This window comes from Eleutherodactylus coqui, chromosome 1 (genome assembly GCF_035609145.1).
Source record: "Eleutherodactylus coqui strain aEleCoq1 chromosome 1, aEleCoq1.hap1, whole genome shotgun sequence".
Classification (NCBI taxonomy): domain Eukaryota; kingdom Metazoa; phylum Chordata; class Amphibia; order Anura; family Eleutherodactylidae; genus Eleutherodactylus; species Eleutherodactylus coqui.
In genome coordinates this window covers 431,290,345-431,314,643 of record NC_089837.1, presented here as the reverse complement: position 1 = coordinate 431,314,643, position 24,299 = coordinate 431,290,345, and the positions used below count along the sequence as shown (strand labels likewise).

General features: G+C 44.1%; 1 protein-coding gene across 3 annotated transcripts in view; it reads left to right on the top strand.

Moving 5' to 3' along the window:
* NUFIP1 (nuclear FMR1 interacting protein 1) overlaps positions 1 to 24,299 on the top strand; it is a 43,027-nt gene that overhangs the window by 16,661 nt on the left and 2,067 nt on the right. For all 3 annotated transcript variants that reach the window (XM_066581898.1, XM_066581889.1, XM_066581881.1), the window contains 4 exons: positions 7,411 to 7,503; positions 10,038 to 10,252; positions 16,568 to 16,693; positions 17,663 to 17,904. In XM_066581898.1, coding sequence (XP_066437995.1) covers positions 7,411 to 7,503; positions 10,038 to 10,252; positions 16,568 to 16,693; positions 17,663 to 17,904 — 676 coding nt within the window. The remainder of the gene's footprint in view (positions 1 to 7,410; positions 7,504 to 10,037; positions 10,253 to 16,567; positions 16,694 to 17,662; positions 17,905 to 24,299) is intronic.

Sequence of the window (24,299 nt, the reverse complement as noted above, 5' to 3'; positions counted from 1 at the left end):
GTTTCCTATTGATTTAGGCCAAGTTTGTCGAACGCAGATTAAATAAATAAATAAATATTAAATAAATATTAAATAAATAATTAAATAAATAATTAAATAAAATATTAAATTAATAATTAAATAATAATTAAATAAATAATTAATTAAATAAATAATTAAATAAATAATAAATAAATAATAAATAAATATTAAATAAATAAATATTAAATAAAATTATATATGTGTGTGAGGGATTAGCGTTTAGGATCGGTAGCAACCTGGGCATGAGCAGTCAGAGACAGTGACACTTGCGATAAAGTCTTTAGTCCAGACTTTGCCTGGGTTTATTTCCAAGCAAACAAAAAGCAAAAGACAGGCCTTAACATCAGGCAAACATAAAGGAAATCCTGCTCGTCTGAGCACTTACTAAACATGTAGCGTTCCTGTCTACACACTGGTAATCAAAATGGCTCCTGCACACAGCCAGCCAGGACTCTCAGACCTGCAGAGGTCTCAGCTCTCCCTCTGGCCCTGTAGGCCCAGGCTTTATAAGGCCTGGTACCAGCCCCACCTGGTACGTGGGAGTGACCATCCCACCCTTCACTTTGGTCACTCCAGGAAAAGCCGGCCCAGATTATGCGGCTTGGAGCCACTTACTCACTACAACGTGTTAGTGGCTTAATGCTACTAACACTATACTGCCGGCTTCCTCCACCGAGCCCAGGCTGCTCGGTGGCACGTATCTACCCAAGCGCTCCCCAAAGCAGCATAGGAGAGCATCCTAGGCGATATATACCTGCCCTCCAGCACCTTGCCGGTCACCGTCTCATATATATATATATATATGAAATGGAGGAACAGGATCTACTCTTGTCTGTGTGCTGTGTATGGAACATGTCCTTGCAGCTTCTCTCCACCAGCTCTATGAAAGCTGAGAATTAAAGCTGGAGTCTGCAGAGAGGAATTTGTAAAAATCCTTATAGAAGTCCTATAAATGACTGGAAATGCTATTACTCCTCATGTACACAAGACAGCTTATTGTTATGCTGCCTGTATTCTATCATTGCTTGGACTGACTTTGATCCAGGATTCGGGATCCTGTGAGCTGTGCATCTTATCCGCCTCACAATGTCAGGTTTGTGCTGCTGACCATTTGCAAGTTAGCTTATTCTGACAAGTCACCTGAAATGGCAGGTGCACTTTGATGCTTATGAATATTGCAAGGAGTGGGCTTGCCATGCTTTATCCCCATTTTTACCCCAAACTCATGAGCTAACTTGTAAAGCTATTAACGTATAGTGACTCCAGCTCTGGTAAACTCAAACCAACCATATACACTATATTGACAGGAGGTATTTGGACACTGCAGAAAATCGGCAAATACGCAAATCCGGAGTTTGCCGAATGGTATGCTGGGAAGGGCATGGGTAAAAAAAAAGCTGCTCATTTTGTAATAACCATTTATTTATCCAATCGGGCACTTGTGGGACGGACTGGAGCGACGGGTACGGCACCGCCACCCACGCCCATCCTCACAACAATCTCTTCTCACAGCCTTGTATGAGGAATGGCGAGCTATTCCTGCCCAGACTTAGAGAACTTGTGGAAAGTACGCCTCGACGTGCTGCCGATATAATACAAGCAAAAGGTGCGCTGACACCTTACTAAATAAAAGAATAAAGCACTTTTACTGAAAAACATGCAGTGTCCAAATACTCTTGTAAATTAGTGTATGTGACTTGCCATTCATTTTAAAGGCTGCGTGTTATGCCCCATTTATGGCAGCTGTGTGGTATAGCCAATAGCAAATTCTCTTTCCAAATCAGGAAGCCTACCATCCGGGCTACAGGCCATTTTTCATCTTTACTTTATATTTTATTGTTTATTTTCATGAGCAATTATCAGGCAGGCAAGGTACCAGTTTAGGGAGATATTTAAATATAAAGAACCTTTAGCATTAGCGTCAGCTTAAACGGATTGTTGGATGCTGGATGCCCATACCATCACTGCTATGCAAGCGATCTAGGCTAGCAGCAGATGGGGATCAAGACATCACAGACTTGGATACACAAGTCCTCATGGAACATATCCATGTAGTGATGAGTGACTCTTGAGCACCATTCTGTTCAACTATGTGTGGTCTGTGGGAAGAGTAGCAGTACAAAAATATACACGGTTTGTCTAAATTCCCTCTTAGAGGGTCTGTTAATGGTTGGATATCAAAATATTGTTGGTATCTTTTTAGTAGACTTCGGCTCTAGTGACATAATAAATAACGATTCCTGAGGAACTACCATATTAGTATGGAAACGCGTGGAACCGAATAACAACTATTAGAGTCAAAATAACACTGAACTTTCGAGCCAACTACTGGTTCTTCTAGATACTTGAACCTTGATCATTTTGAATCAAATAATCTCCATTGGGAGTCAAAATGTCGAATTTTTGAGCTAGTTAGTTTTATTTTTTTTTTCTGAGCTACTTACCTCTGATTACCAGTTAGCGATTGGCATATGTAAACTTGAGCTTACCAACTATATTAATTGCTCTTTAGTTATGGCCCTCACGACTCGTGGTAGTCTGCAATATGTGGTTGTGTATTTTTGTTTTTTCTTTGTTGAATTGTACTCAATGTGCAGAGGATGGAACTAGAAAATAATGCAGTTTTGTCTATTTTCTGCTTTGTGGTTGATGTTTTTATACCATTTAAGTACAAATTCCGTCCTTTCAGTAAAGTTTGATTTGTTAAAGTATATGCTGCCTCTGTCAGCTGCTATGGCATCCTGACCCTGTATCGCACCATCACCTGCAACAGGAACACTGCGCTTCTAGGTTCATGTCTATGGACAACATCTGCATAGAGATTGCATGTTCTCATTGTGTCTATTCTTTTTTTTTTTTTTTTTCTCTTCCTCTCGAGAAGGAAGTAAAACAAGCATGGTGGCTCAGTCTTCGGCACTGCTGCCTTGCAGTGCTGGAATTGTAGGTTCAAATCTGACCAAGGGTGACCTCTCTATGGAGTATAAAGTTGATGTTGCCCTTGAGATTTGAACCTAGTATCTTAGCATTGCCATGCTGCAGTGCTAACCACCGAAAAATGCTGGTGTGAACAAGCCTTAAGCCTAATAAGTGTGATACTTACTGTTCTACATAGAAATCTTTACAATAAAAGGTAACCACTACATATAGATGGCACAGGAATGGATTGCACAAGATCCACCATTCACAGTTAGGTGATGGTCACAGCTTACCCCCTCCCCCTTCCTGCACATGGAACACTCTCCATGTAGGAGTCAGTGAGTCATCTGTAGAGCAAACTCAAGGTCCATTGAGATAATGAAGTGTTATACCGTTCAGTCAGTGAAAACTGCAAGATATTAATAATCTTTCTTTTTTTTTTTGTTACATTTCCAACATATATATAAAATTAGTGTGAATTGGAAATGATGGGGGGGGGGGGGGGGGTGAGAAAGTATAACGTAAAAGCTGTATTTGAACAGCAGGTCACTTTTTGATTACATATTCCCTTTAACAGACACTACACAGTTCAGCATTCTATGGGGATAGAGTACTGTGCTGATGTAGGTAGCTAACGAGGGATTGCCCACGCATCATCCTTTGTACATCGTAAAGCTGCCTGTTTCTGTAACTTTATAACTGACAAGCTTGAACTTGATGATTATAACAGCACTTGGTCTCTTCAAACATATTGTAGGTGTTGTCATACAGATTTCTCAGCCAAGATGAAGAATCCGTTTAGCTTTCAGAAGATAATGACTGGCTGTCATCAGTCCGACAGTAGAAAAATTGAATGCACAATACGTGCAAAACCATAGCAAGTGCAAGCAGCGGGGGCTGTAAACATGGGCCAGATTACCGCTGTGTGCATCAGACTACGGTGTTCAGCTGTCAGCGCATTGAACGGCCAACTGCAATGATGTCAATAAGTTCTAAAGAATCAGAAAGTTGATATTCTGTTACTGTACATCTACCTCTTATATTAGCACTTGTTTGTTTTTAATTTGCGATATATTAAAGTACATGCATCAGTCACTACGGCTGCATAGTAAGGCAATAGGAGTGTTGAAAGACAAAACTCATGTTTGTATAATGGGAAGTAAAATGTATTCTTGAATCTGTGGACAACGGATTTACCAAAGCAGTGCTAGAAGTCTGCTATTGGGGAAATGACCGTATACCATTGATAAGATTTTAGCCACAATATTATGACCTCAATATTTGTAGCTCTTGCAGTTCTAGATCTCAATATAACTATTATGATCCAAGTACCTGAGGACACAGATACAGTTCTATATAGTGACAGCTGGTTCTGACAATTAAGAAGACTAAGCAAAAGACCCAAGGCAATATGCACTTGGGGTAAAGTGCTGGCAGCATCACTACACTACTCACTGTGATAAAGAGTCTTGAGTAGAAACGTTGCTGTTTTTTGATCTGGGAGGAATGAAGAGACTATTTTTTTTTTCTTTCACCATTGATGTCATATTCTGTTTTTGACTATACGCCGGACCTTGGATTCAGGTTCTAGTGTGACTTTGCATTGCTATTTCCCCGCTGGACACAATTTTATAGGCTTGTGCTGCCATCTCTCTAGTTGCACTGCTCACTTTGTCTGTTCCACTATCAATGGGCTTCCAGTAGTAAGACCCCTTATTATCCATCATACACTTTTAGAGAATAAAGGCCTATTTAGACACAATGTTGTTTGCTCAAAAGCAGTCTTTTGAGCAATAATCGTTGCTTGTAAATTTACCCATCTTTTCACTTTTCCGCTGAATTTCATTTCGGCATGAAATCCATCGGTCGGCAGAACGGCTGATAAGAAGGACCGCATGCTGTGTTCTGCCTGGGAAGTGCTGATTACATTGTCTCAGCTGTCAGACCCATGGCAGAACAAAGGAATTTATTCAGAGAGCAGTGAGTGGTCTACCAAGTAGTAGTTTATGCAAAATGATCACTCAAAAGCCATCTTTTGAGCGATCATCTTTGTGTGTAAATGTACCTTAACTACAACCCCTATCTTGTCTCTACAGGACAATAACGCCTAATTGGATGTCCATTGAAGTCAATACTGCATGAGAAAAAAAATTCTTACGTTGACTAAAAGGACAGACTGCTGTCTGATGATTATAAGTTTGGTCATGTGATTTGAATAACAATTCAACTAAAAGTGTGTGCACAATATATATTATATACACCACCATCAATGGCTGCAAACTGGAATGCTAATTAAGCTGACCGCCGTTTCTCTTGGATATCCCATACACATGAATGCTCCCTCAGCTGATGAAGTGTTTTCCACGGGGGCAATGGAGAAAACTGCAGCTCCTGGTTTCCCAGGAGGAAACAAAAGCATGGAGTATTCAAAATCATTATGATTGAACTTTTCTTTCTTTCATACACTTGAGACAGTTGGCCAGTCCTGCTGAAATTGGCATGTTCAGATGACTTTACTAAAGTGTATTGGGGAACTTGCAGGGGTTGTCACGCTTCATACAGGGAGCAGACCACTCAGCGCAGTGGCCTGAGTTGGTACTGCAACCTAAGTCTCATTCACTTCAATAGGACGTAGCCTGCAGTACCAACCCCTGCCACTGTACAATGTACAGAGCAAAACCATTAGAAGTAAAACAACCCTTTTAGCCCTGAACCCCCTAGAAATGAAAATGAACTAATCTGTGTTGGAAAGTGAGGCTTATTTATTCTTAGGGGCATATATACCCCCAAAAACTGTAATCTACAATAAAAGTAGAACTGGGTTAAACAAATAGACCAATGAAGGAATTTTACATTTTGGCTAAAGTGTGTTAAATTATTGTCAGCTAATAGCAGAGGTGGTTAGGGGTGATAATGTCTGATTTTTAAAAAATTATTACATAATTGCATTTGCCAGCATTCCTGTCTGTTTAGTGCAGTTGCTTCACTTACTGCTGTTGCAAAATTGATGATTTTCTTTCTACGATCCAGAAACAGTGGTTGCCATAGAAACATTTAGTGCAAGCTAAAAATGTGACCTTGTGATGACCGGCTCTCTGGGATGCGTGCCCACTCCAAGCACTGAACAAGCATTTGGGTTTTTTGATTAATTTAAACCTTTTCTTCTGTCTACAAGGGTCATATTAATTCAGTGTCTCCTGTTATTTGGCAGATCGCTTCAAACTATAAATATGGCCACTTCATTCTGCATCCATTTACACATGAACACTTATGTAAGACTTGGAGCCGCCCTCTGAGACTAACATATATAGAAAACTGCAGGAAAAACAATCTTGCATGGGTTGTCTCATTATTTTCTGTCATTAGAGATGAACTAAATGCTTCGGGGACACTGTTAACACTAGGACTCTTCAGCGCCAGTAAACCTCTGACCCAGCCTTCTATGTAGCTTGGAGTGGCTGAGCGCAGAATCCATTCATTTCATTGAAGTTTTGGTTGATCAGAGCCAGCAATTGGATCAGAAAAATCAGTAGCATTTCCTGAGATTTCATCTATACTGCAAATATTAATGTTAGATGCCTTGTAGCACTTCTAGCAACCTACAGCGACCCACAGTGGAGGTGAAAAGTTTTTACAACTTTTTTTTTTTTTTACTATAACTTGCGTTAATTTCTTCCCTTCTGTGCTTGCTTTCCATGCATTAAAACCACCTTGTTTACATCTAGAAATGTAAAAACCTCTTCTGATCATCCATAAGCCTGGGATTTCATTGTATGAGTCTTGCATTAGTTGCCTGCAAACAAGAATCAAGATTGTGAAAGTGATGAGGAAGGGTGCTTTTACATGGGACCATGCATTGGGTATCAGATGCCGGACAGGTCGTCCCAGTGATCATTCCTGTGCTTTTACACAGGAGTGAGCATCGCTGACTGAATGGGAACAATGCGGGCTGGGGATCATTCTGGCCTGCCGCCCCCATTCACATTAAGCAAGCAGTTGGTCATAAGTAAATGATTGCCTAATTACACGGAACAATGTTTTCCGTTTTCTGTATACGGAAAGTGAATAAATTCTCGTTCGTCGTTCACTCGGTGCATGCGTTACATTGAAAAAGATCATTCAGATTCTCCTTGGATCATGGGAATCTGAGCTCATGTAAAAGAACCTGAAGGTATATTATAATGTTGCTAAATAGTATATTAAACAATTATTAGGCTATATTGACATAATCAGAAATCCTTTCAAGTAGTATTTACTATTAATAACTTTAGATGCTAGTTTAGCCGCTTGTGCAGAACTTTCCAGAATCTTGTATGCTTCTCTACTGTATGGAAAGATTGGGGCTTGTGTTCCCTAATCCTCGGTGTATTTTATGGTGATTTTATTTTAGCATGCTCTGTATAACCCCATGTCTAGACTTCTGTATACTGTACTTTTGTTTTATATAATGGTCTTACTTTTTATGTTTTGTAGAAACTACCCAACTCTGCAAACCATTGCAAAAAAGAGTTGGCTCCAAAAAGAAAAGGAAGAGAGAGGAGAAGTGCTGAAAACGGCGCAGTTTGGGTTTGTTTCAGTTTTGTGTGTAGTTTATTAACTTCGTTTTAAGGCATCATGCAGACAACCGGGTGGGATCCAGCTACGAGAAATCTCACAGCAGGATGCAAGCTGTGACCCAGCGCTCCACTCTATGTGCCGGCTGCGCCCAGCCGGCGCGTCACCAGTGATGTTTGTGTGGGCCTCTGCAAGGCTCGCACAGAAGTAGGACAGATCGCAATTTGTTTACCGTGTGGGTTTTCACACGGTCAAATCGCGGCTGTATGCATAGGATTGCATTATCTAATGCAATCCTATGGCAGCGGGCAGAAATTCTGTGGGAAATCCCGCTGCAGAATTTCCGCCCGTGTGCATTTACCGTATAGGAGGTTATCCAGGTGAAGAAAAAAAAAAAACAGTGCAGCAAGTCAGAAACGTGTCTTAGAACATATCTAGGACTGGCTGAATACAGCTTTAGGGTACGTTCACACGTAGCGGATTGTTCATACAGATCTTCGGCAGATCTCACCCTTTCAATTAACCCCTTGAGTGGCACGCCCGGAAATTTTCCGGGACGAGCTCCACTGCTCATAGCAACATAGCCCGGAAGATTTCCGGGCTATGTATCACTATGGGAGCTGCAGAGCACAATGCCACAAGCTGTGACAGTGTGCTCTGCCTGCACAGACCCACAGAGAACAAAGCAAGGGCTTTGAAAAACCAGCAGAAGATATTGCCGATATGTCGGCAATCTCCTGCTTTGTTTACAGGTTGCCATAGAGACCATCGGCTTGTCAGAAGCAAGTCGATGGTCTCTGTGGCAGGGAGAGCTTAAAGGGGTTGTCCCGTGCCGAAACGGGTTTTTTTTTTTTCTTCAAACCCCCCCCCCCCCCCCCCCTTTCGGCGCGAGACAACCCCGATGCAGGGGTTAAAAAAGAACACCGGAGAGTGCTTACCTGAATCCCCGCGCTCCGGTGACTTCTTACTTACCTGCTGAAGATGGCCGCCGGGATCTTCTCCCTCGGTGGACCGCAGGGCTTCTGTGCGGTCCATTGCCGATTCCAGCCTCCTGATTGGCTGGAATCGGCACGTGACGGGGCGGAGCTACACGGAGCCGGCATCCTGCACGAGCGGCCCCATTGAGAAAAGAAGAAGACCCGGACTGCGCAAGCGCGGCTAATTTGGCCATTAGACGCCGAAAATTAGTCGGCTCCATGGAAACGAGGACGCTAGCAATGGAGCAGGTAAGTGAAAAACTTCTTATAACTTCTGTATGGCTCATAATTAATGCACAATGTACATTACAAAGTGCATTAATATGGCCATACAGAAGTGTATAGACCCACTTGCTGCCGCGGGACAACCCCTTTAATGCTTGGCTGTCAGAGGACAGCTAGGTACCAGCTCTTACAGCAGAGATCAGAGAAAACCTCCGATCTCTGCTGTGTTAACCCCTTACATGCTGCAGTCTGTGACTGCAGCATGTAAAGGGCTGTCACTGCAGCATGTAAAGGGCTGTCACTATCGGACCCCCGGAACGTGATCAGGGGGTCCTGATGGGTCCCTGTGGAAGTCCCCTAAAGGGACAAAAAAAAAAAGTTAAAAAATTATAAAAAAAATAATAAAAACACTTGTCTCCCTTTACTTTGTAAAAAAATCAAAAATACAATCACATATGTGGTATCCATGCGTCGTAATGACCCAGAGAAGGAAGTTAATGCATTATTTAACCCCTTAATGACATGGCCCCTTTTTTTCTTTTTTCCCCATTTCTTTTTTTCCTCCCCCCTGTTTAAAAAATCACAACTTGTCCCGCAAAAATCAAGCCCTTATATGGCCATGTCAATGGAAAAAGGAAAAAGTTATGGCTCTTGAGACGCAACTGCAAAATTAGTTGAAATTCAATGATTAGACCATTTTAAAAAATCTGCCCTGGTGGGCACGACAGGGTGGTAGGAAACCCGCCACTCAAGGGGTTAAAGGAGTAAACTCTGCTGCAGATCTCCATCAAAATCCACAATTGTGATTCTTATACTTGCCCTCTGAAATCCACATTTGCAGATTTAATGTTTCAGCTCATATAAGCCCATAAGATTAGCTCATGGGGCTCATAGGCACTGACCGATTTCCTCTGACTTCACTTGAGTCATTGCATTATGTCTTGTTTGCCCTATAAATAACTTTGCTCTACATTTGTACTTAACGGCTTTTTTTTTTTTAATTTATTTATTTTTTTGGGGAAAACCACATGTCCCATGCAACAAAAGAAGTCATATACTCTCTATTCTCCTGGCTCCCCATGACATAATATTTACAGGCTGCAGCAGCCTGTTTACAGGACCTCACAGGCTACTGCAGCCAATGGCCGAGCTCAGCACTTGATTGCTGAGGCCTGTTGCTGGCTGCAGCAGCCTGTGATATTCAATGCCCAGGCTGGCTGCAACCCATAAATGGACACTGGACATGGAGAACTGAGAAGGGAGTATGTGACTTTATTTTTCTGCATGTGGTTTAAAAAAAACCCTGACAAGCCCTTTTAATGAAATTTCTGTGTCTTTCTACAGTAAGATGAAAGGAATGAGAAATGGTCAAGGTGGTGCCAAGGATAAATCATTCGGGAAAAATCGCCAACATGCAAATAAGATGAAAAGAAAATTCAGGAATGACGAGGCTGTGAAATCTGAAGGAAACTCTGTAGAGCCTTCCAAGGAGCCACTGAGCAACAAGCGTAATGGCAAGACTGTGAACCCACTAGACATGCTTGCTGGCAATGACCCAGGTACTTGCAGTTTGGGGGTTTGATTGTTTTGATTTCACTATGTATACACTATGGCAGAAGTTGTGCAGCACTTAACAGGAAGGTCCACCCTCACAATAGAAACCTACATAGTAGATTGATGGTAGGTTCCTCTAGTCTTCACTTACCCCTTTTATTTTGCTCTTTTCTGTTAATTTTTTGATCACATTTGCTGGTTTTGCAAAATCTGTAATGTAGCTACAAATTTTTTATTGTTCAAAAAAAAAAAAAAAGGACACGAGCCAGGCGATTCCCTTTTTGACGGAGTTCTCTCATTGTGTAGTGCGTTCTTCATATCTGCAGATTGCTGAGGGTCCTGGAAGCTGGACCCATGGCAGACAGTTGTTGTTCAAATTGTGGCTGGCTATACTTTTTCCTTCATTGGTCCCAATGAATGTAGTATTGCATGTAGTCATTCCAGTGGAGGCATTTAAAACCAGAACCATTTGCAGACTTATCTCCTCTACTGGAGCTTGAGGCAACTACTGCTTGGGAACCTGTCCAGGCAGCCCCAGTGAAGGAGTTGCTCGTGTGCAAACCCCATATATCTCTAAAACAATAGGGTCTAGGACTAGGTAATTAGACCTTGAAGGATGGGTGGGGAGGGGGGGGGGGGCTTTCCTCTAGGAAAAAGCTAAATTTTCAGTTTTCTTCTTAATCACTTTACTTTGCATCAAATTTGTATCTGTTTCATGGTAACCAACCAGACTACCAAAATGTTCTAGGGCTCTTTATAGAAAATGTCAGCATATTGTGGTAATATATATATATAAATAGGAGTCTGTACTGCTATTTTCCCCCAGTCGTCTCCACGACAGCACCAATGAGATTGCCTCCTCCTGGTAGGACAGGAACATACTGAGAGGTTAAAAGCTCCCCCCCTTCCCCACTTTCCTCAGTGTCTTCCTGTCCTGCCAGGAGGCAGGATCTATGAGAGGAGCTGGTGGAGAAGCCAGCGAAAGCATACAGGCGGATCGGAAGGCAGTGGCTCACCCTGTCATCCCTTCGCAGCCAGACGACTCCCGGGACGCCACATCAGGGTGGTAACCCCCGGGCCAGGTTCCTCCCGCGGCGGCCCATAGGGGGTTCAAAGCGGGAGCCTCAGTCCCCCTCGTCCTCCGGCAGAAATTACAGCGCGGCGCTCCAGGAAGCCCTTTGACGGCAGGGGGCGGGGCGCCGCATCTCACGTCCAGCGCGATGACGTCATCGCGTCTGCACTAGGAGCGGAGGGGGCGGGGCTTAGCGCAGGAGCGCGAAAATTCAAATAGGAACCTGAGAGAAGCCAGAACACCAGCATCACAGGTCGCAGGGTGTCTGCAGCACTGGTATAAAGATGAGTGCTCCAGCCCCAGAGACAGCTGAAACCTCAGCCTCAGCGGCCGTAAGTAGCCAGTGCGGCAAAAATACAATGCAAATATCCAGTATGTTGTGTATGGAAAAATTGCATGTTTACCCGCAAAAATGCTTTGTTTGTCAGGGGGATAAAAAAGACATCCCCCCCAGAACAAAACTGCGAAAGTGCGTGGAATGCGGGACGAGACTGCCAGCCACGTATCAGAGGCCTCTATGCAAGGCATGCGTGGCTAGGCTAGTCAGAGAGGAATCGGGGGGATTCCTGGATGACGTTAGAAAGCTGGTGAAGGAAGAGGTTCAATCAGCTCTAACGTCACTGCCGGCACCGCCAGCAAAACGCCAAAGAAAGGCATATGTTCCCGAGGAGTCTTCTGATTCCGAGAACTTCATCGGATCAGAGCAAGAGGAGCAGGCGGCCGAAGAGTCCTCAGAGGAGGAGGACTACAGGAAATATTTGTTCCATCAAGATGAATTGACGGAACTAATTAAATCAGTTAGGGCTACGTTAAAAATAGAACAGCCCAGAGAGCCGCGGACCCGACAGGATGAGATATTCAGTGGACTTGGGGAGAGGCGCAAACATACCTTCCCGGTCCACAAAAACATCTCTAAAATAATTCAGAGAGAGTGGAGTAAACCAGACGCAGGTTCCTACTCCGCTCGAGGCGTAAAAAGGAGATACCCCCTGGAGGAGGAAGCTTGCGCAAGCTGGGACGAAATACCTAAGGTAGACGTCCCGGTGGCCAAGGTAGCCAAGAGGACGACTCTGCCCTTTGAGGATGCCGCACAGCTAAAAGACCCCATGGATCGCAAGGCAGAGGGACTCCTAAAGAAATCATGGGAGGCAGCGGCAAACATCCTTAGGCCAGGGATCGCAGCCACTTGCGTGGCGCGGACCCGGGGGGTATGGTTAGAGCAGCTGGAACTACATCTGACCAACAAAACGCCGAGGGATCAGATCCTTAACTCCCTTCCCATACTGCGCATGGCCACTAACTTCTTAGCGGACGCCGCAGCCGAGACCGTCAAACTCTCAGCAAAAGCCACAGCCCGCGCTAACTCAGCCAGAAGGGTGTTATGGCTGAGGTCATGGTCAGGCGACCTGGCCTCGAAAAACAAATTGTGTGCCCTCCCTTTCTACGGCCAATTTCTATTCGGACCGGACCTAGATAAAATTCTAGAGAAGGCGGCCGACAGGAAAAAAGGGTTCCCTGAGGAAAAACCACAGAGAGTGAAGACCTTTCCCCGGGCCCCAATGCAGCAGCCCGAGGCCTACCGAGGCAAGGGCAAGACAGGCCGCTGGAGTTACCCCAAGGGGGGCAGAGGAAGGAATATCCTCTTCAACCCCCATCAGGGGGAGCCGAAGCAAAGACCCTGACGCCATCCCCGTAGGGGCAAGGCTGGGGAGCTTTGTGGATCAATGGGCCGCAATCTGCGGGGGCCCATGGATCCCAAAGATCCTACAGCACGGATACCAGATAGAGCTGGTATCCATCCCCAGAAGGAAATTCATTACCACGCGAGCCCCAAAAAAACAGCTACATTTACTAGGGCAAAGCGTGCGCGACTTGCAGCGGTTAAACGCAATATCTCCCGTACCGCGAAACGAGGAAACCCAGGGCTATTACTCCAGGCTCTTTTTAGTAAAAAAACCCGGCGGGAAACACCGGACGATAATAAACCTGAAAGACCTGAACACCTGCGTCCGATACAGGAGATTCAAAATGGAAACCATCTCCTCGACAATAAAGTTGATCCCCAGAGGAGCCTACATGGCGTCCATCGATCTGAAGGACGCGTATTTTCACATCCCGATCCACAAAGATTCACAGAAATACCTGCGGTTCGCAGTGGACATGGGCGGAAGAACAGAGCACCACCAGTTCAGATGCCTGCCCTTCGGGATATCCTCAGCTCCCAGAATCTTTACCAAGATTATGGCGGAGGTAGCCGCCCACCTGAGAGAAAAATCGATCCTAGTAGTACCGTACCTGGACGATATTCTATTAATAGCAGAGTCCAAAAAACTCCTAACCAAACATCTGGAGACAGTGCTACAACTTCTCCAATCATTGGGATGGATTATAAACTGGGAAAAATCCAGCCTAGATCCCGGCAAGCAGAAGACGTTTCTGGGAATAACTCTCGACTCAGAATCGCAATGCTCCTACCTACCCGAGGAGAGAATACAAAAAATCCGCAGAATAGTCAAAACCTTCCTACGAAGACGATTCTGCACAATTCGGGAGGCAATGTCTCTTCTGGGGAGCTTGACATCATGCATCCCAGGAGTAGCATGGGCCCAGGCCCACACCAGAGCCCTACAGGCCGTAGTCCTATCCTCGTGGGACAAAAGGCAGTCCTCGCTAGGGGCAAGGATGTACATCCCAAACAGGGCAAAAACATCCCTGCGTTGGTGGACATCCCCAGAGAACCTGCGGAGAGGGGTTCACTGGCTACAAGACCCAGCCATCCACATCACAACAGACGCAAGCGCCTGTGGATGGGGAGCGCATGTGGGGAACCAATTCTTTCAGGGTCCCTGGCCTCAGAGGATAAAAGAACAATCCTCAAATTTCAGAGAACTACAGGCAGTTTGGCAGGTTCTACAGCAGTTGGGCAACTCGCTACAGAACCATCACATAAAAATACTGTCAGACAATGTCACCGCGGTCGCTCACATACGACACCAAGGGGGCACAAGATCTCCCCCACTGCAAAGCATCGCACAGAAAATCTTTCACTGGGCGGAGGGCCGGATCCTCTCGATCACGGCAACCCACTTAAAGGGGACACTAAATGGAAAAGCAGACTTCCTCAGCAGGAAGCAGATAGACCCAGGAGAGTGGTCCCTCTCCCCAGAGGCATTCAGAATCTTAACCAACCGGTGGGGGACCCCACAGTTGGACCTCTTCGCAACCAGGGAGAACACGAAAGTAGGCAACTTTTTCTCCCTCCGGCCAGGAGATCGTCCGATAGCGGTAGACGCCCTGGGCCAGGACTGGGGACAAGGACTGGCCTACGCCTTTCCTCCCATACCACTAATCCCCAGGGTTTTACAACACTTCAGAACCCAGGGATGCACGCTAATCCTAGTGACCCCCTTCTGGCCAAAAAGAAGCTGGTTCGGTCTTCTGACAACACTGAGCGTCCAGGACCCAGTCACCTTGCCTACCTGGACGGATCTTCTATCGCAGGGGCCACTGAACCACCCCGGCCTAGACAAACTCCATTTAACGGCATGGCTCTTGAGGAATCCTCGCTAAGACAGAAAGGATTCTCAGAGAAAGTAGTAGAAACCCTAATGTCCAGTAGGAAAAAGACGACCAACCTGATCTACCAGAAGGTCTGGAGAAAGTTTTCCTCATGGAGACAGGGAAGGGATCGCGGGGATTCTATCCCCGACACTCCGCTAATCTTAGAATTCCTGCAGGAGGGCTTAGAGATGGGCCTCTCCCCGAGCACCCTAAAAGTCCAGGTTTCAGCCCTTAGCGCTATCTGCGACACAAAATTCGCAGACGATAGATGGGTCCACAGGTTCCTAACAGCAGTAGCTAGATTACGCCCTAGGCCCATAAACCTGTTCCCAGACTGGAACCTTAATTGGGTTCTAGGGGCCATGACAGCGGTACCATTCGAACCGATCAAAGCGCTACCTATAAGAACGCTGACAATCAAGACCATCTTCCTAGTAGCCATTACATCCGCAAGACGGGTTAGCGAACTACAGGCCTTGTCCATCCGCCACCCGTTTATGAAAATTACAGACACCAAACTAATATTTAAAACAGACCCGGCCTTTATGCCGAAAGTAGTGTCAGATTTTCATAGGTCCCAGGATATAATAATCCCCTCATTCTTCAGCCACCCAAAAAACGAGGAGGAAAGAACCCTAAGCTGCCTGGACGTTAGGAGAGCAGTCCTAACCTACATAGATACAACGAGCCACTGGAGGCGGGATGACAACCTGTTCGTCCAGTTCAGTGGCCCAAATAAGGGTAGCAAAGCAGCGAAAAGTTCCATAGCCAGGTGGATCCGCCTGGCCATCATAGAATCCTATAAAGCCCTCGGGAAGGAGATCCCGTTAGCGCTTAAAGCCCATTCCACAAGGGCAGTAGCGTCCTCATGGGCCGAACACAGTTCAGCCTCGGTCGAGCAAATTTGCAAGGCCGCAGTCTGGAAAAAACCCCACACGTTTACTAAACACTATAGGGTAAAAGTGCAGCAGGACGAGGACATGGCCTTCGGCCGCAAAGTCCTCTCGGCAGCAATCCCACCCTAATAAACTTTAGTTGGTACGTCTCATTGGTGCTGTCGTGGAGACGACTGGGGGAAAAAGTGGATTATACCCACCTGATAATCAGGTTTCCAGTAGTCTCCACGACAGCACCCGTACCTTTCCCGCCCTAGAAAAATAAAATAATAAATTTAAAATTAAAAAACCCCGGTTAGGGGAAAAAAATTTAAGTTTAGCTCCTGCCCCGGCAATTCGTTAGAATCCACTGAGGAAAGTGGGGAAGGGGGGGAGCTTTTAACCTCTCAGTATGTTCCTGTCCTACCAGGAGGAGGCAATCTCATTGGTGCTGTCGTGGAGACTACTGGAAACCTGATTATCAGGTGGGTATAATCCACTTTTTTCACTATTCTCCTAACAAAAAAAACAACTGGCCGTAGAAAGTCTTTCCCAGAAAAGATGCTCAAGTTACTTAATGGTAAAAGTGTACGGTATCAGTAGACTACATCAGTTTGAAAACTGGGGTCATTATTCTAGGCGTCATGGGCTGTCAAGGTCAGTCCTCCATGTGGGGTGCCAAAGTTTCTGTGTTGACTGGCTAATCACACGAGTATAGACTCAGATCACATGCGGGTCAGTGCCTTGCTTTATTTAGTGTTTTTGCATTATTAGAATATTGGAATTTTTTTTGTCCTCCTTTCTTCCTGTAGAATCTGACAGTGGCGAGGAGCCAGCATCTACTGGTTTAATTGTCATACCAAAGCAGGTGACATTTGGCCTCAGCAAACTAATTTCCAGCTATGGGAGTTCATCTGAAAATGACAGTGAACCCGAGGGTGAGTAGATATTGCGTAGCGCCAGCAATAATATACATTTGTGTACTTGGGCTACATATGTCTTATCTGTCCAGGTTTAGTGCCACGGTTGTCCTGAAGTTGGAGTGTAAGGCCGGATTCACATCTGTGTCGGAATCTTCAGCTGGAAGTTCTGTCGCAGATGCAGCTGAAATAACGGAAGAAAAAGTGACGCATGCTGTGCTTTTTCTTTCGTCCAAAAGCTGGGTAGCCGGGTGGAAATCACACAAACCCCTTTACAGTCTATGCGGTCCGTCTGGCGCTGTTCTGTTCCGTTCAGCAATGGAACCACTTGGCTGCGGGATTCCCCTTTCCTGCTCCCCGAACTGAACAGGAAAGCAGAATTCTCTGCGCAGATGTGAAACTACCCTTGTTTCATTTTTTTTTTTTCTGTTATGAGACAAAGGTCAATAAATCTGCTTCAATATATTTACAGTGATGCAAGCTAGGAATTCTAATTGTGGTTTCCTGTTTGTCCCGGCTGTGTTGGGTTAACTGGGAATTTTTTTTTTTTTTTTTTAAAGCCGTATACTTGGTTTTCTTTATCAACACAGTATTACATTGACTTGTGGGGTAAAGTATTTTATCAAGTATCCCAGTATCTAAACCTATGGCCTCTCCAGGCATAGCCACGTGGATAAACCTGATAAACCATGTTCATAACAAATTTCTGTCTGGCATAATAACCGTTTTATGGTGGAATATTTCGTGGCTGAGAATTTGCAAGCTGTCCTGTATAGATGGAGATGATCTTTTTAGCCAATCTCCTGGCTCCCTCTAGTGGCATGAGGTCTCATGTGTCACAGAACAGGATTTTGTTGCACACAAATGGGCGGAAATGAAATTCCTGTGTGTTTCCTACCTAAAGCAGGTGGTAATAATATTTGATATATCCTATTTGTTTTACCAATCATTGATCTATAATGATCACTTTGGTGACTTCTGTTTCAGAGCTTCAAATCAAGAAGGTAGCTAAGGCCTTAGAAGAAAATAGGCAGCTATTGGAGACGCATTATCCGAGTATGGACTCTACAAATGTAAAGGTCGGGAACCTCTCGAAAGCAGCAAGCACAGACTCCTGCAGTGCTGCGATGCAGTCAAAAGACCTTCATAGACAGGCCCATACCAATATAGGCCGTAACCGCGCAAAGAAGCAAGTCATCACAAAGAGACGGACCACATTGCTGGAAATGGTAAGAAAATAAAACTATGTAAGTGCTGGAAAGGGGCTATTTTTTACGGCAGCTACTTAGGCCTCTTCTTTGATATTTTTGTGTAGCAGATCAAAGTTTAAAGCTCCAAATCACACAATATAACTTGATTTCTTAAAAAGCAATAATAGTTTTTAGGCATTTAAAGTGATCTTGACTACATAAGGGCACACTCGCACTCTTGCCCTCACTTGATTTCCATTGTTTGCCTCTGTTCCCTGGACCGTATAATGAAAAGCCCGCTGAATCTGGCACATGTCTGCCCCGGATGGCCCTGGAGGGGCCGTATTGTTTTATAATGCGTTCTGTCCAGATTCCAGCATTTCTCCAGATGAAATAGAGCAGTATGCTTCTATACTTCGGCCGGTATATTATTCTGGATCTGCACCGGACGCTCCGTTCAGAGATGTGAACGTGTTTTTAAGCTTCATTAATTTCTACAAGTCTCACCCCCTCTCCCCCCAGGTTGGGGGAGATTTACAAAACTGCCAAAGAAAACCTCTCTTTGGTGCCCGTAGTAAGCAATTGCAACGCAGCTTTTATTCCTCGTAGTGCTCTTGAATAATGAAAGCTGCAATGTGATTGGTTGCTACGGCCAAGAAAGACCGTTATCTCTTTGGATAGTTTTCATAAATTTGCCTTTTTTTTTTCTGTTTTAATTAGTGTAAATGTTATTGACTGAATTGTAAGACTCAATCTCTGTACAGATTTATGGCGCTTCTACATGTGATCAGCGCTAGTCAAACGCAGAGATCGGCACAACAGTTGACGCTTGTTTACTTGGCATTGTGCACAGATCGATAAGACCCTTGGGGAGGAGCGATCGTTTGTTCCTCTTTCACTTCTGTTGCTGTCAACAAGACATCCCCATTCACACATGGAAATATGCTGCCAAGAATCTGGCAAAAGATGCGATCAGATAAATAAGGCCGTTCTCACACACTAAAGCGGCACAATTTCATAGCGTGTGCTTTGCTGCGATTTTCCTTTAGCTGCGGGATCTGCGGCCCACAACGTATTTCGACAGAAGCGATTTCTTGCACAGGTCTGTCTTTGGCTGCAGCAGAAGCCAGAGAACTCATAGCTTTAAATGCTCGTTTCTTTTAACCCCTTAAGGACGAGGCTGTTTTATACCTTTAGGCCTCATGTCCACTAGCTAAATGGAATTGCGGATTTCTGCCGCGGAATCCGTAGCAGAATTTGCTCATAGGGAATCATTGGCCATCCACGGTCCATTAACCCTCTCCAATCCAATTTTTGTATCCTGGTTTTCCTAGGGGGCTTACTCTTTTTCTGCCGTTATACAATGGCGCTATCTGCTGGCTAAAGCCAGTACTGCATGAGGGGACACGTTGGATAGGCTCTGACAGCAGAGAGGCTGGGCAATATACAGTAAGAGAACCCCGATGGATGCCTTCCAATATTGGAGTTGTACAGCCTTAAATCCTTATGTCTTTAGACAGTGGATTGGAGAGGGTTAAATTGTTTTTTGCACCCGCGGATGGCATTTTAAAAGAATTGCGTTTGTTTTGTTTCAGACGTTGTGATATTATATGTATGGTTTTGGATTACACAGCGCATTCGGCGACCGTTTTGGTGGTAGCTGGCTTTGAGTCTCTTTTTTTTTTTTTTTTTTTTTTTTTGTATGTGTATGTTTTTTTTATTCTGTAAATTTTTTTATTAACTTTTTTTTTGCTTATATGTATTTATACCATCTATGACCCCCATGACGTCATATAACACCTCTGCAGGTCATTCACAGTCTTGTGTTGTGTTTTTTTTTTTGTTTTCTTTTTTTAACACATTTTTCCACTGTACCTGAGGCATCCATAAGAGCCCAGTTACACGGAAAACATCCCCCTTTAGTGACTATAGTCACTGGCAGAGCTGATCAGGGTCTGATAGGACACTGCAGCTCTGCTTTGCAAGGAAATCTGGTGGTCATGTGATTGCCGGGTCACATAGTGGAAGAAACCCTTTCATTTTCACTTCTTAGTACATAGCGCTCATTTAGTGCTGTGTACCTGGGAATGAAGAAGGCAGAAGCGGTTAAAAACAACTTCTCCCTTCTCTTCCGAGTTCTCTGCTATGTCTGACAGCTGAAGACCCATCCTGCTCTTGCTTAATTGTAGGAGAACAGGCTTTATCCCGTGCCGTACATCTGTCGGGATTAAAGCCCAGGACAAAGCGCTGTATATTTACTGCGCTTGGTCCTTAAGGGGTTAATAAACATTTTCTGCCTGAGAAGTACTGTCCACTAGGGGTCTACATTCTTTCTGATATGCTGACCACTGCCTGTTGTCAAGTGATGCCTGTCTTTAGCAACAGAATATGGGAAGTGGGGGCGGGGCTTATCTAGCATAAGGGTCATTCCGTGTCAGTTCAACCAACGCTCCCGGTCGACCATCTCAGATTTCAATGAAACTTTGCACAAAGATAGACCCTGACCCTAAACTAAGATATCCAGAATATTAGGCTTCAAAGTGCTTTGGTTCACGAGCTACAGGTCTTAATCTAGGGGGTTGTCATGTGATTACAGCGCGCAACCTGAAAAAAGTGGCGATTTCAATCCATTGCCAAGCCAGTTCCAATGACTCCAGAGCAATGAAACTTCACACACTAGGAGAACTTTTGGTGCTGAATCCAGCTAAGCTACTCAGACTGCCACTCTTATCATCATTCTGCCACCATTGCATGTCAAAGTAGCTGAAAAATTCTATCGCGCAAAATAAAACTCATATTTTAAGCAGTAATAACTCATAATCAATGCAATCCAACTCAGCTATGAATTTATCAATGTGTACTCCATAGAAATGTTTCTCATTATTCACATTATGGACCCAAAAGGATGCATAGCTCTTAAGATACAATGAGTCAAAAATGGCAAAAAACACTTTTTTGCTAATTTTTACCTTTTTCAAAGGCGAAAATCGGAATGTACTCCATTTTTATTTTTTTCCATTTTTGTTCTATTTGGAAGAGAATTTTTTGCTCTACAAGATTCAATGTTTTTCATTTTGTTCCCAGACCTTCTAGATGGGAAAATATCAATGCCTGTGAAGGTCCTATGCACTCGCGGAGGTCAAATAATAAAATAAGTGTAAGTTTTGCATGGATGTATAATTAGTTTAGAAATCATGAGAAGGTAAATTATTTTTGGAATGAGACAACTTTTTGTGCTCAAGAAACTTATGTGATCAAAAATTGCATGGCGGGTTCAGATGAGCCACAAGCTTTGGCCTAAGATGGTCAGAATATCATTGAGTGTTGCATAATGATTGTGGTATATTACAGTGATCACTGGGCTTATTTAGCACTCTATCCATATTGGATACTAAGATTATCTAAGGCTAGCATGAATAACTAGTTATTTATTACACAAATGCTAGCCTTAGATAATCTTAGTATCCAATATGGATAGAGTGCTAAATAAGCCCAGTGATCACTGGAAGATACCACAATCATTATGCAACACTCAATGATATTCTGACCATCTTAGGCCAAAGCTTGTGGCTCACCTGAACTCGCCATGCAATTTTTGATCACATAAGTTTCTTGAGCACAAAAAGTTGTCTCATTCCAAAAATAATTTACCTTCTCATGATTTCTAAACTAATTATACATCCATGCAAAACTTACACTTATTTTATTATTTGACCTCCGCGAGTGCATAGGACCTTCACAGGCATTGATATTTTCCCATCTAGAAGGTCTGGGAACAAAATGAAAAACATCGAATCTTGTAGAGCAAAAAATTCTCTTCCAAATAGAACAAAAATGGAAAAAAATAAAAATGGAGTACATTCCGATTTTCGCCTTTGAAAAAGGTAAAAATTAGCAAAAAAGTGTTTTTTGCCATTTTTGACTCATTGTATCTTAAGAGCTATGCATCCTTTTGGGTCCATAATGTGAATAATGAGAAACCTTTCTATGGAGTACACATTGATAAATTCATAGCTGAGTTGGATTGCATTGATTATGAGTTATTACTGCTTAAAATATGAGTTTTATTTTGCGCGATAGAATTTTTCAGCTACTTTGACATGCAATGGTGGCAGAATGATGATAAGAGTGGCAGTCTGAGTAGCTTAGCTGGATTCAGCACCAAAAGTTCTCCTAGTGTGTGAAGTTTCATTGCTCTAGAGTCATTGGAACTGGCTTGGCAATGGATTGAAATCGCCACTTTTTTCAGGTTGCGCGCTGTAATCACATGACAACCCCCTAGATTAAGACCTGTAGCTCGTGAACCAAAGCACTTTGAAGCCTAATATTCTGGATATCTTAGTTTAGTGTCAGGGTCTATCTTTGTGCAAAGTTTCATTGAAATCTGAGATGGTCGACCGGGAGCGTTGGTTGAACTGACACGGAATGACCCATAAGGGAGCTCTGGCTAATACAGCTCCTATGGCCTGTTCATCCTACTTTTCTCTGCTTCTACACTATAAACTAATTTAGTTATATACAGTAAGTAGCCATCAGTCCAGATAAAGCCCTTTCCTGCCAGCTCGCTATGCCGTGTCGGTCAGCCAACTGTGTAATACTTGTGCCAATACTGCAGCTCCTCAAGATTCATGGACAGGTGGGGCCTCGGATCAAAGCAGCTCTCCCATTGGTCAAATAAATGCAGACAACTAAGGGAAAAGAAGTGGCCACATGTGTAGTACTGGCCAACCACTCAGGCAGGGCCACCACCCACTGAAGTGAGAGGGATTGATTATAGCAATGCAGCAGCTCTGGGCTACTTGTCAGTGAAATAAGAAGGGTAAGTGCCCAAAATCACATTACTACACAATCTGAGGCATAAGCGCTACAAACCCATGTAGTTGATGACAAGTACACTTTAAAGGGATTTTCCAGGCAGCGCCCGCCAGGATACACTGGGGTTGGAGTGGAAGCACTGCTCCGACCCCTGGGTAGTGGCCGGAGCTCGTAATTGCAGGCGTAGCTCTCATTGAAGTCAATATGACCCCAGCCTGCAAACCCAGCTCCCTTTTATTTCAATGAGTGCGCTGGCCATTTCAAGCGCTGGCCACTACACACAGGTCAGAGCAATGCTTCTGCTGTGACCCCGGTGTATCCCTGCGGGTGCTGCATTTATAACCACTTTTGAGCATAAAGGGATTTGAGCTATTTAATGTAATCAACATTTCCATTCACAAACAGTAAGCAGAGTTTTTGAGATCAAAGCTTATCCTTATATGCTAGACTTTATTTACAAAAGATTACTCCGTTGCATCTATTTGCTATTTCTTCTTTGCAGTCATCAGTCATGTAGCAACGTGTTTTATATAAACTTCTGTGATGCTTCACAGCATGTAACCATAGCTCATTGTATCACTTATGGAAGACTGTGTGCCGCACGCAAACAAAACGGAGATGGATTTGGTAGGAGCCCTGCCCACACAGCTCTTGCATCCATTGCTCAATTTAGTGTTCTTAATCCCTTGTTGCTTCATGCTTACAACCCTGGCACTATGTAGTTGACCCCAAGCACAATGATGTAAATGGCATGTGGATAATGTGGGCAAAGGCCCAGATCAGCTAATCAGGTCCTTCAGATATTGCAGTTATGGCACAAACTCCTAGTGCAGATGGGTTAACATGGCAGCTGAGGGCCTTTAATGGGCACTAACTTTTCAGAAAACTTATGCTCCTCTTCTAGCTTGTGTTGGTCTCCTAATTTCTGTAATAATGTAAATCAACAAAATCTTTAATGTAAGTATAACTGTAAATCACATTTGAAGTGGCTGCTAGGGTAGCCTCCCTTCCAGTTTCTCTGCAGTCCACTCTGTTAAAGTGCTTCCTTAGGCCTCATGTCCATGGGCATAATTGAATTGCGGAATCCGCGTGGGTCACCCGCGCGGATGATCCGCAGTTCAATATGCACATAGACTATCAATAGGCATATTGATTTCATCATGAGAGTCCGATGACGTCACAGAGGGAGCACGGAGATTGATTTCGATCTTGCGCCATCGATGGGGCGTTATTGGATGTCCTGTTGCGTTAAGTACCAGGGAGCCAGGACATACAGTTCCACCCTGTGGCGGAAAGGGGCTAAAGAGGATCTGCACTTTCAGAAAACTTTTGACATGTCAGACCCAAGTCTTAATGGGGCTCCCGCTGCTGAGACCCCTGCTGATCGCTGGAATGAGGGGGCTGCTGTGCTCCTTCGACTGTTCCTAGTTTCCGTCAGCTGAAGACTGCCTCATCGAGGTGTATAGGAGGCTTGTAAAGGTCTAAACTAATGATCTCCATGAGTCAAGGTTCATATCCATTGATATTTCTTGGCTCCCCATATTAGACTACTATAGTATTGCTGGCTCGGGTATTGCAGTCTGTTGTGTACTAATTAAGTGTCTGGCTTACAAAGCCTT